Raw genomic sequence first — 13790 nt, 5'->3', positions numbered from 1 at the left:
GCAATGTAAATACACACACATCATCTCCTGTTCATGTCATCCTCAATGAGAATTGACACAATTTATTGCCAATTTACAATCAGGAACCAAAACAAGTTGTTCCATTACAGGAAGTGGATGAACATACACATTACACAATGACCCGACCAGAACGTCTCCTCAGAAGACGTGTGTTTACAGTGCACCATTATCTGTATGGTTAGGATACAGTACGCTTGTACACAATCACTTAACGGCTTAATATAGTGGTGTCTATAAGTGGTTTATGATGTGGGCCCTGACGGGCAGTGTTGGCAGAGATACCTACCCTTGACGGCCGAGCCGCGCTGCCAGGGGTCGGAGGTTAATCCTCCATGTTTGAACATCCTGGCCAGACACCCTCTAAAGTTGGGAGCCTCCCAAGGACAGGGAGGCGTCACTGGGCTGACTGGCCACAGACCAAGACTTAAAGCAGCTCACTTCTGGAGGCCGACTGTTACCGTCTGTTTCTCCTGATCTTTCGTCCTTTTACCGTATGCTATCAATCGTCATCGTCGTCGTCATCATCATCATCATCATCAACAACTTTTCTTCCTCTTTTCTGATTTGTTTTCAAACAGTGGAAGGAACAAAGGAAGGAAGCGACAGTATGATAATTCATGGATTTAATAAACCCATATCTTTGAACTGATGGTGTAGCAGCACACCAATCTGTTCAGGCTCACGTCCCAGAACCACTGAAACTGATTTATCCCCCAAATCACGGCGATTACATCACCTCTCCCATCATGAATACATACAAACAGTCTACTACATCACACCGAAGCACCGAACTCTGTTGTGTGTATCTACAAAAATAATCAATATTATATGACTACTTGCACACTACCTGATTACTTGAACACTACCTGACTACTACTGTATCATATCGCATTTCATCTTATTGTACTTTGCACAGCTTTTTGCACTATTGATTCCACTGTAGTACGACTGGTTCCGCTGTAATATGACTGCCATCACTTTATCACTTCATCACTTTATTATTACTTTATTATTACTTGCTTTACTTATTTCACTTTACGCAATTATTGTGATTTTGTATCTGGCTGCAAAGTCAATGTTGAGGAACCTATGCCAAAGAACTTTACTCTTGTGTACATTGGGATGTAATAAAATGTATTCTGATTCTGATCCTGTTGTCTGTCTAACTGAGGAGGAATACTGTACACTACACAGACAGAGAGAGCAGGGGAAAGTACGTTTGGAGAGACTGAGGCCGTCCAGGGTTGAGAGACTGAGGCCGTCCAGGGTTGAGAGGGAATGCTGAACGTCAGGAGGAAACTGTCAGCATGTCAAACTCTCCTCTGGAGCATTTTATCTCTCTCTTTTCATCTCTCCGTTCTAGCGGAGGGAGGTAAAGCAGGCTGGGGGTAATTAGGTCATGGCTTCAGCGGCAAAAGCAGCCTTGTACAGTACTCTGCTCCGTTTTATGGAGCATCTGGGGAGGGTTTTTAATAAAAGCTTGTAGCCCTGCACCTGCCAGAGAGCCTCCTGGGGCGGTTTTATGTGTCCCGATAAAGAGGGTTGGACAGGGACTGGATGAGGGCCGGAGCCTGGGGGAGACGTTAAGATACTAGGACAGGAGAATCACACCAGGAGAATCACACCAGGAGAATCACACCAGGAGAATCACACTAGGAGAATCACACTAGGAGAATCACACCAGGAGAATCACACCAGGCCTCTGGCCTCTCTGTAGTCAGACCTGGACTCACAAACCCCTGGGCCCAGGTTGTTCAAAACGTTTCATCTGGATCACAATGACCCTGATTCTTTTTTGCTATCTAGGATCAGATCGAGCTGGATGAATTCCCCCTATAGGACTCAAAATCAGCCAGATAGATCTGATCCTGGATCGTATCATTCTGATCCAGATTTAAAGTTTAGAACAAGGACAGGAGATCTGGCCAGCGGCAGTGATCGCCAGGAATCACTTCAGCAAACACAGCACTAGAACCAACACACACACACACACACACACACACACACACACATACACACACACACACACACACACACACACACACACACACACCTTGTGTAACTCTCCCCCAGTGTAAGGCCAAGTGCTAATCTGGTTTCATAAAGCCTAACACTGTCTTAATCACAATCCCCAGGACGGACACATAACTATCCCGGTCCCAATCCCAGCATGGCCTCAGCACAGAGGCCCAGGGATACAGACATAATAGATCATTCTCTCTCTCTCACACACACACACACACACACACACACACGCACACAAACACACACACAAACACAAGCGCATGTACATACACACCTGCACGCGCACACACACACACACACACACACACACACACACACACACACACACACACACACACACACGCACACACACACTCTCAGATGAGGTGGCATGGGAGATATGGTGTCTGTGGCATAGTGAATTTAGATGATGTGAATCTCCAAGTTTTGTTTATTTGTCATTACATTGAATACAGGTACACAATGCAATGAAATGCCTTGGGCAACAGAACCGAATAAAGCAAACAAAAACAAGTTACAACAACACGTAGTAAAAACAATACTAATAGTGTAAATGAATGTAGCAACAGGAATTATTATTAGTACAATGTCAAGTACAGAGTGCAATGACACTGGTGGGTGTCACTGAACAGGAGGGGGGTTTCCACCACTCTCTGCAGAGTTCTACGGCCGTGGGAAGTGTCTGTGAGGATCTGGGGAGACATGCCGAATTTCCTCGCTCACGTGCAGACTCCATCACTGTGTGGTTATGAAGTGACCATGTCATGTCCCTCGTGAGGTGAACAACACTGGAAGCAATTAACTCTCTCTACTTCAGACCCATCGATGGGGGCCTGGCAGGCCTCCCCCTCCCTTGTTTCTTCCTGAAGTCCATGATCAGCTGAGAGAGAGATTATTTTCCCAGCACCAGTCTGCCAGGACCATTATCTCATCCCTATAGGCTGACTCGTCATTGTTGGAGATCAAGCCGACCACGGTGGTGTCATCAGCAAACTTGATGATGGAACTGGAGCTGTGCATGACCATGCAGTCATGGGTGAACAAGGAGTACAACAGGGGACTGAGCACACAGCCCTGAGTGGCCCCGTATTGTGAGTCAGAGTGGAGGAGGTGATACTGCCTACCCTCACCACGGGGTCTGCCTGTTAGGATTCAGTTACACAGGGAGGTGTTGAAAAACCCAGGTCCCTCAGCTTGGTGACGAGCTTAGAGGAGACTATGGTGATGAAAGCTGTAGTCAATAAACAACATTCTCACATACAGTAGGTGTTCTTCCTGTCCAGGTGAGATAGAGCAGTGTAATGGTGTCGTCGGTGCATCTTTTGACATGGTATGCAAATTGGAGAAGGTCTCGTATGGCAGGTAGATAGGAATTTATGTGGGACTTCACCAACCTCTCAAAGCACTTCGTTGTGATAGACGTGAGTGCAACAGGGAGATAGTCATTAAGGCGGGTTGGTTTGGACTTCTTGGGGACTAGAATGATAGTGGTCACCTTGAAGAGATTGAATATCTCAGTGAATACACCCGCCAGTCGGACAGCGCATGCTCCGTCTTTACGGATGTTGACAAAGCTTAAAAGCTTTTCGCACGTCAGCCTCGGTAATCGACAGCACACAGTCCTCGCAAGTAACGGGAGCCTGAGTGCGGAGCTCCATGTCATTACCCTCAAACCGAGCGGGGAAGGAATCGAGCTTGTCTGGGAGTGGCGCGTCAGTGTCCACACTGGCAGATCGATGAAAGCATCGATGGGGTTTATCAGCGGAGAAAAAAATGTCCCAATCGGACAGTTCAGTCAAAACACCCCTGAAGCGTAAACTCGCCTGTTCGCTCACTTCAGTGTTGGACGACTCATGTCACTGGTGGCACTTGCTTCGGCCTCTGTCGGCAGGAGCAGTATAGAGACAGGGCCAGAAACAGGGCGGATTGGCGCTCTGTAGCTATTCCGCTGTGTCGTGTGGAAAGGTGGAGAATGTTATCGCCATGCGTGGGACAGGAGATGTGTTGATGGTACCTAGGTAGGAGTCAGGTTCAGGCCGATTAAAGTCCCCCGTCACAATCGAAGCAGCATCAGGATGCACCTTTTCCCTGCCAGTTAACTATCCTGTACAGTTCTTTTTCGAGCAATGGTAGTGTCTGGCGGCTTGGGGGGAAGCCAAGTCTCTGTGAAGATAAGGGTGCTGCTGCATGCCTGTTGGAAAGTAATCCTTCCTCTGAGCTCATCCTGTTTGTTGTCCAGAGACTAGACATTGGCAAGAAGTATAGATGGGAGTTGGGTACGGTTCACATTTTTTAGTCTGACCAGAATCCCTGCTCTGTTGCCCCTGTTGCATTTTGCTGGTCATGTTTATTTTTATTTTGCAGAGACGTTCTGCACACAAAAAAGGTAACAAATATCAACAAAATAGCGCAGAGTTGAAGAGCAGCTCGAACCGAGGCAGCCATCTTAAGCTCAATCTTGTTCACTGTCTCTGATTCAAGTCAGTCAGACGTTCTTTTTTTTTACACATCCTAAAGGGGGACGGGGGTAGCCTAGAGGTTAGAGAGGCCGACTAGCAATCATAAGGTCTCTGGTTCGATCCCCTCCTCAGGAGGGAGCTGCATGTGCCATTGAGCAAGGCACTTAACCCCTAATTACTCCAGGGGCGCCGACTATGGCTGACCCTGTGCCAAGAGCAAAAAATACCAAATTCCAACAATTGACTGACAAGTTGATTGCATGGCAAATAAAACATTATTATTAAGCGTCATACAGTAGATCTGTCTATCATATGACAAGCCATTGAAAACAACAACCACATCAACCACTCCAAAGTAAACCACGTTTGTTTTTACCTGAATAGGTTCTTGGGTTAGTCGCATAGGTCCTATGCATTCTTCTGTGGACGATACCTGCAACAGAACACAGTGAGAGAGAAGGAGTTGGTAAAAAAAAACAGGAGAGCAGGGGAGAATGAGGGTAGAAACACAGACACAGTGGAAAAGAGGAAAAGAGATCAGCAGAACACTGCTTACCATTTTACCTCCTGATCTCCAGGAGCATATCCCCATATGGACCCTGTCTCTCTCTACACAGCTCGGTAGTACCTCTCTCTCTCTTTCTCTCTTCTTTCTCTCTCTCTCTCTCTCTTTATTCTCTCACTTTTAATAGTCAATAGAGGAGTGAGGTAGCCAGGTATTTCCCAGTAGAAGGCAGATGCCCCTACTACTCGCTCAGGCAAGCCTCAGACGCTACACAGTAACACCCAGCGGGGAGGTTTTCCTGACTACTGGACTCTCCACCACAGGCTTAGTGGACTCCCTATCTATAAACATGGTCACCCTGACACACACACACACACACACACACACACACACACACACACACACACACACAGTATTAGTGACGCAGTAAGGGTTGCTCCGCTGCAAGCCTCTTTAGAGAGTATTACCAGCTGCAAGTTGAATACACACGTCTGCCCGACTTAGGCCTAGTGCGGGAGTGCAGAGACGGTGGTAATTCTGCGTGAGTGTGTGCATGGGAGTGTGTGTATGGCCCAGTCTGCCGGCTCCTTACCCACATGCGTCATCCTGCCCTGTGTAAGCTCCTCAGCTGGGAACTTATAATAATAATAATATATAAATAACACACGCACGCACACGCTTATGCTTGTTATAAAGAAAAGGTCTATAATACATTGAAATGACATTTAACTAAAAGAATACAATGGTTATCATAATTCTTTAAATATCCAAAGAAAATAAATATATATATAATATAATATAAATACATTTGTGGTTTTCTTCCTCATTGATTCGCAAGGCATTCTGGGATTTTGCATATCACTTCGTTTGTAACTCTGTTTGTGTGTGCAGCTGAAAAAACTCAGTTTGGAGGGCCAAATAGCCTAAATAACACTTGGCCCTACCCCTCCGTGTCAGCAAGAATTGGGACACCATACCCCTACATGTGAACGTGCAAAACGGAGGGATAGGGCTACGTGGTAGGGCCAAGGGGTGAACTGCGATTGGGCCAGAGTCTCCCTTGTGTCATCTTGACAATCATGATTATCTCAACCTTGCTCCCATCAGCTCCATAGCCATGCATGTGTTATGCTGACAAAATGCATTTGTAGCTTTAACCCCTCCTTCCCCTCCTTTCCCCCACTCCTCCCCTGCTGTTGTGTCTCGTTTCCCCTCCCCCCCATCCCCCCCCCTTCTTGTAATCTCATTGTATATGTTCTATTGTAAAGTGCTTTGAGTTGCATTTCATGTACGAAAGACGCTATATAAATAAAGCTTTACTTACTTACTTACTTACTAGAGTTGAGATGTGAAAGTAAAAAAAACGTTTTGAGTGATTTCATATGCTGTTCAACAGCTGCTGATGGATGAAAAAGAAGAACTGAATGTGATATTGTTGATCAATTAGGACAAGTGAACCCAAGCTAAAACATATATTCTACAATATCACTGCTAATGGAAGTTTCATGGTCTCAAACACATTAGCTATGCCATTTGATTGTTTGTGTTTGTGTGTGTGTGTGTGTGTGTGTGTGTGTGTGTGTGTGTGTGTGTGTGTGTGTGTGTGTGTGTGTGTGTGTGTGTGTGCGTGTGTTTGTGTGTGTATATCAATATTTTTGTTCTGTCATTGTGGAAAAAGCAGAATGACTATCATTCAGATCTGGCCTATATCATGTGAAATGAAGTGAGTCTAAGAATGAATTTGCAACATCTCCACTAAATGAGATGACATGTTGTTACACTCCATCACATTGACAGGGGTATTAGCTGCTACATAGTTTCCAAAGATTACAAATTCACACCGTGAAATCACTTCTTCATTCTAAATACTCCAATGTGTTTTGTGTTTTGCGATATGTATAGTCTGTATTATCAATAAATAAAAAAATCACAGAAAACAAAGTTGTTTCTTACAATACTGATAAACTAGTGGACTTTGCTATCTACCATGGCTACATTTCACACACCAAAACAACACATGGTATGATCCGTTATGACATCAAAGCTCTGCCCCTCAGAACAAGCTGTCCCTCTACGTTCTGTCATGGAGTTGAACGAGGCCAGATTCATTTGAATGCTGTTCAATGTACCATGAGCTGGTTTGTGTGGTCTCTGGTGAGTGATGTATGTGACAGTGACACACATGCTAATGATGTGCTTGTTTGTGCGTCCTGCGTTTGTTCCCGTGCCTCTGTGTGATCCCTGGACGGTTGTGCTGTAGAGAGAGTGGGGTCCAGGGTCAGGGAGGGGGCAGTGTCCCCAGACAAAAGCCTCTGCGCCAGCCTCTCATCAATTACGTTCCATGTAAAAAGGACCCATGAAGACCGAAATGGGAAGTCTATCAGAGCATATCAAATTGGGTGTAAAATGAATGCTACTAGTCTATGTTAGGGGGAACTCAACCCAGAACTTTTTGTTCAACCATCTTCCATCCATCCCCCCAAAAAGTAGACTATCGTTGTTTGTTGGATGTCATCGTTCTCCATTGCACACGTCTACACAAAGGACAGCAAGAGGTTTGTCTTCATCATTACAGAGTGCACTGACACATCATATGTGGTGTCCCTGATGTGATTCTTAGTACCCTTCCCACAACGGAACAGAGAATAAAGAGAATAAAGAGCCAATCTAGGAGCAGATTGGGTGTCTCTCTGTGTGTCTGCACCTGGCATAGTGGAACATCTGTTTGTTCTGCCAAACGTGTACACTATTTTCTTTTGGTATGAAAGAAAACCACACATGTCATTGATTTAAATGACATTAAATTAAGTGTTTCAAAGACAGTTTCTTGTGTTTTGTGAGTTCTTATCAATTTCCCATTTTAATGTTGTACATAAGTTGATCAAAAGAATACATTATTTATTACCTTAATGAGAGTCTGTGTAATTCCGACTTTGTTTCCCTATTAGCGACATCATCATCCTCATCATGTACAGAATGACACTCAAATCACGAAATTATGCATTTCTGTAGGGGAAAAATGTGGTTACATAACACAAACTAAACCTGAATCTGTACAATTCTTAGAGTAAATGTGTTTTTTTGTCTATGTGCGTAGAGTTGCAGGGTTTGTTAAATGTTGCTATCAAGGGTATGTCTTTGGCATACGTTTGAAAGTGAAAAATCGAGTCCCAGCAACATTCTGTTATCATGGGATTGCCCCTCTGTCATACAGCCCACACTCATCTCATCTGAGCCCTCCAATGCAGTGTTACACAGTAAACAATTACTCAACTGTCTCACTTTGATCTGGATCTACAGGATGGAAGTCACTGAATGAGATACAGTATGATAGCTATTGAACCCCTAGGTGACGTGAGGGGGGCGGGTTTACCTCTCACCAAGTATCCCTCCTGTCTTATGCTGATGGTGTGTTATTCCTAGTGAAATGCCAGACAGAGGCTGACAGTTTGAGCTTGCTGGTTAGTTAGTTTGGGGGAATCTCTCTCTCTCTCTCTCTCTCTCTCTCTCTCTCTCTCTCTCTCTCTCTCTCTCTCTCTCTCTCTCTCTCTCTCCTCTCTCTCTCTCTCTCTCTCTCTCTCTCTCTCTCTCCCTCTATTTCCTCTAAGTCTCCATGTTTTCCCAGTCTCTAGCCCATTCCACCCTTGTTTCATTGTGAAGAGTGTTGCATCAAAACAATCTCTCTAAAGTGCTAACCCTAACCCTAACCCTATACTCACAAATTGTATTAGATTGTTTTCTCTTTCTGTCATCTCACGCTCCTTCATCTCTTTCTTTCCTTGTTTATCAAAGATAACCCTTAGCTACCACAGTGCTGGGTAGGTGCTGCTGATGAAACACTGTGCTTCCTGAAGGCTCTCAGAAGATGCATTAGCTAACTCACTCTCACTCTCTCTCTCTCTCTCTCTCTCGCTCACACACACACACACACACACACACACACACACACACACACACACACACACACCTGTCCGTACTGAACATGTATTACAATAACATTATAAGGATAGGAGAGAGAGAGAGAGAGAGAGAGAGAGAGAGAGAGAGAGAGAGAGAGAGATGTGTGTGCTCACTGCTCATGATGGATAACAAACTGTATATGTAACAACTAAAGGGTCAAGGTCACCTCGGCCCGAGAGATAAGCATCTCTGGATTCAGGACGCGATACAGTTATCGAACATGCTGTTCAGGGCATTACAGTACGTACAAGTTCATTATGGTAATCTGTCACCAACCCGATTTCATACAACAACATTTTTCAGAGCGCGGCACATCAGGGAACATAGCGTACTATTCAGTTGTAACACATTTGTAATATCTTTGCCATTACGGCTCGCTCTCACCACTTGTTGAAACGCACCCGCTAGATAATACTGCTGTCCTCTAATGTGGTTAATGGCTCTTTGCTAAATGTTTTGGGGGGGGAAAGACTGTCCTCATCACGATTCTACTGTACAGCACACAGCGCATGTCCTGGCAACAGTGAGCAAAATTGGATGGGTCTGAATAGAAGCTATGCATTATGATGATAATGATGATGATAATGGTATGGTAATGACAGTACTTGGAGCAGGCTACAGTCCAGTATTATGAAGTGAAGCCAGAACAGGTCTAAATGAGGTTTCATACTGATCTGCATGAGAAGACACTTATCTAAAGTGCATGTGGTAAAATGTATTGAGACCACGGTATGAATAAAATATGATGTTTGATTCAAAATCCAGGTATGTAAGTATTTTACAGAGAACTTTCGGAGAAATTAAACCCGGGCCCTAGGACTTGGAAATAAACTAGCTGCACATTCCCTGAGCAGTATGGAGCCACTGTCCATGGTTCCATCTCTAAGACAGTCAGTTATCTAACTGGTGGATGAAGGCGCACGCACGCACGCACGCACACACACACACACACACACACACACACACACACACACACACACACACACACACACACACACACACACACACACACTCACACACACACACGCACACACAAACATACACTATATGGACAAAAGTATGTGGATACAATTATCGTCTGGGTCTGTTTTCATGGTTTGGGCTAGGCCCCTTAGTTCCAGTGAAGAGAAATCTTAATGTTACAGCATTCATTCATACGATTCTAGAGAATTGTATGCTTCCAACTTTGTGGCAACAGTTTGGGGAAGGCCCTTTCCAGTTTCAGCATGACAATGCCCCCATACACAAAGTGAGGTCCATAATGACATGGTTTGCTGAGTTTGGTCTGGAAGAACTTGACTGGCCTGCACACAGAGCTCTGACCTCAACCCGATCCAACACCTTTGGGATGAATTGGAACACCGACTGCGAGCCAGTCCTTCTCACCCAACATCAGTGCCCGACCTCATTAATGCTCTTGTGGCTGAATGGGAGCAAATCCCCACAACCATAATTCTAAAATCTAGTAGAGAGTCTTCCCAGAAGAGTGGAAGCTGTTATAGCAGCAAAGGTGGGACCAACTCCATATTAATGCCCATGGTTTTGGAATTAGAAGTTTAATAAGCACATATGCGTGTGATGTTCGGGTGTCCCAATACTTTTGTCCATATAGTGTACCTGTAACTACAGTGACCAACATTTACAGATCATTACCTAAGCCTGAAAGAGACCCACAGTGGGTGACGTTACTGTTCTGACCTAGGAGAGCCTCCAAACAGTGTGTGGGTCTTTGTTTTCATTTAATTACGTCGACAGACTCATTAGGGTCATCTCATCATTAGGGCCAGACATAATCTTTGGGGAGATTGTCTTACTAATACCGTTAAGATGATGCATGTTATTTCGTGCAATACTGCCCTCTGTGGCCACACTGAAAATGTGAAAGTCAATATGCTACGTTTTCTAATAACGGCAAATAGGTGCAAATCCATGTAAACAAATAAAACGTTCAAATAGTAAGTAGCGGCTAGTGCTTGTCCTCAACAACAGGTTATAGAAAGCGCTTTGTTTGGACCGCTGCATGTCCTTCATCATCATGCGGCCTCATTCCTTGCAACTGATTTATCACTGCAATGTAGCACACTTTTAAAGCTCAAATCTACCTACTGGACCTTAAACAATCTAGTCTGCATATTAGGAAATCCAACCACAGAGATTCTGTCTGTCCTTCTCCCTACGATCCCATGACCTTGATAATGGGGTCAGTATACTGCCCACGGTTTACCACCGTAAAAAACTCTAAAGCTGTCAATCACCACTCACGCAGTCATCTGATAAGGTCAGATAAAAGAAAACGGACATAGATCAAGGGACTGATAACGCCATTCAAGTCACAAGAGCTCTTGTCGTGCCTCACCTGATATGATCCCCCTCATCGTTACAACAATACCAATCAATGAAAAAGGATTGGTCCTCCAACTACCACAAACAAACACTCTCTGGGCAACCACTCAGCAAGAGTACGTGTAAGCGACCTCTAAGTGATGGTAACACAGATATGAACAGGTGACATTTGCACAAGGATTAGTGACCTCTCCGACAGCGGCTAACACAAAACAAACCTGTGTTATACTAGGCACTTGACACGCAGGCACCGACACACACAGACCGACACACACACACACACACACACACACACACACACACACACACACACAAACAAACACACACTGACCCTTATCGCCATTAGCACGATGATGAGTGTGTACCGTTTGCCTGTTTTCACACTCCTTTCACAAACCTGGCAAGCACACTCCCCCTGCAACTCCCCACCACTCCCAACTCAAGACGACAGGACAGACAGAGAAGGTCAGAAGTTACAGCTGACGACAGCAGACGTATGGAACTAGAACCACTCCTACTGACTGACTGGTTCCATATTGTACCGTCCATCTCGAGACCTCACAAGCAGTTGGAACCGCTCTAATGATAGATACTCTATCGACTAACTTCCTTCCTATGCCTCCATTTCAGATCATGTTGAGGTTGGTCAGTCATGAGCAGCTCTACCAATGTGGACAGAGCGTGTCCTGTAGAGCCAAACTGAATTTATTTTGCATGCTTCTTTTGTTTGGACCCTGTGATGTGGAAGGCTAAGTTGACTGATATGGGGGGAGCCCTATATAGCCCTACAGCTCTTCTATTACTGAGGCTGTGTGTGTGTGTGTGTGTGTGTGTGTGTGTGTGTGTGTGTGTGTGTTGAATGGGGAAGTGTGTCCAAACTGGTACTGTATATGTACAGTGTGATATGTACAGACAAGGGCAAAGATATGCACAGTTAAGTTATGTGCAGTATGATATGTACAGAACAAGGGCAAAGGATATCAATACACTATGTACAGTTAGGGTATATGTACAGTGTGCAAAACAGCAGTGGTGCAAAAGCTAAGTTGAAGTCCTGAGTGGTATGGGGGGGGGGGGGGGTGTGTGTGCAATGTTCCTCCTGTTGGGGGATAGAGGTATGGGGGGGGGCTAGGGGGCAAGGCTACAGCCAGGATTTTGAGTTCAGCAGCTTGACAGTTGCAGGGAAGAAGCTGTTCATAAGCCTGCTGGTGCGGGAGCCTAGACTCCTGTACAGCCTCCTGTGTGGGAGGAGGGCAAACAGTCTGTGACTGGGGTGAGAGGTGTCTTCAATGATGCTTCGTGATCCCTGCAGACACCGCTTTTCCTGGAGGCCCTCGATGGCAGGTAGTTGGGCACCGGTTTTCACCACCCGTTGCAGAGCCTTCTGGTCAGAGACAGAGCAGCTGCCATACCACACTGTTATGCAGTTAGTCAGAATACTCTTGCTGGTGCACCGGTAGAGGTTGACCAGAATCCTGGGAGACAGCTGGGCTTTTTTCAGCCTCCTCAGGAAGTATAGACGCTCCTGCGCCTTTTTGACCAGGGTAGAGGAGTTGAGGGTCCAAGAGAGGTCCTCAGAGATGTGGACACCCAGGAACTTGAAGCTGGAAACACGCTCCGCCTCCATCCCATTGATGTAGATGGAGGTGTGTTCGCAGTGTGTGGTTTTCCTGTAATCCACAATGAGTTCCTTGGTCTTCTTGGTGTTGAGGTCTAGATTGTGGGTGTTGAGGGCACCGCCCTGGACTGGCTCACCTCCTACCTCACCAACAGACAACAGTTAATCTCCCTCTCCGGTCACACCTCCTCCTCCTCCTCTGTCACACAGGGGGTCCCACAAGGCTCAGTCCTCGGCCCCCTGCTCTTCCTCTGCTACACACTCCCCCTCGGTCACATCATCCGCCAATTCAACCTGGACTTCCACTGCTACGCCGATGACACCCAGATTTACATCACCACAAACTCCACCCAGAACCCACCCCTCAGTCACATCGAAAACTGCATTTCAGCAATAAAAACCTGGCTCACACACAACTTCCTCAAACTCAACAGTGAAAAGACCGAAGTCATCCTCATCGGCACCAAATCCATCCTCAATAAAACCGGACCCATCACACTCACCATTGACGACACCACCATCACCCCCTCCCCCCTGGCTCGCAACCTCGGCTTCATTCTGGACCCCACCCTCTCATTCGATCCCCACGTCAGTTCTATTGTCAAGACATCCTACTTCCACCTCCGAAACATTGCAAAAATCAGACACTGCCTCTCCCCGCCCGCTGCTGAATCCCTCATCCACGCCTTCATCTCCTCCCGCCTTGACTACTGCAACTCCCTACTCACCGGCATCACCTCCCGCTCCCTCCATAGACTCCAGATGGTCCAAAACTCTGCTGCACGCCTCCTCTCAAACACCCGCTCCCGTGACCACATCACTCCTGTCCTCCACTCTCTCCACTGGCTCCCCATCAAAG

The 13790-nt window shown here is 45.9% G+C and overlaps 1 protein-coding gene across 1 annotated transcript in view; it reads right to left on the bottom strand.

Annotated features, from left to right (window-relative positions):
* pde8b (phosphodiesterase 8B) overlaps positions 1-13790 on the bottom strand; it is a gene marked incomplete at both ends in the record, with an annotated part of 44330 nt that overhangs the window by 25351 nt on the left and 5189 nt on the right. Inside the window, one exon of the mRNA XM_080530180.1 lies at positions 4882-4938. Within this exon, the coding sequence (XP_080386306.1) occupies positions 4882-4938 (57 nt within the window). The remainder of the gene's footprint in view (positions 1-4881; positions 4939-13790) is intronic.

This window comes from Nansenia antarctica (assembly GCF_963989245.1).
Source record: "Nansenia antarctica genome assembly, chromosome: 4".
Taxonomy (NCBI): Eukaryota; Metazoa; Chordata; class Actinopteri; order Argentiniformes; family Microstomatidae; genus Nansenia; species Nansenia antarctica.
This window is presented reverse-complemented; position numbering and strand designations above follow the sequence as displayed.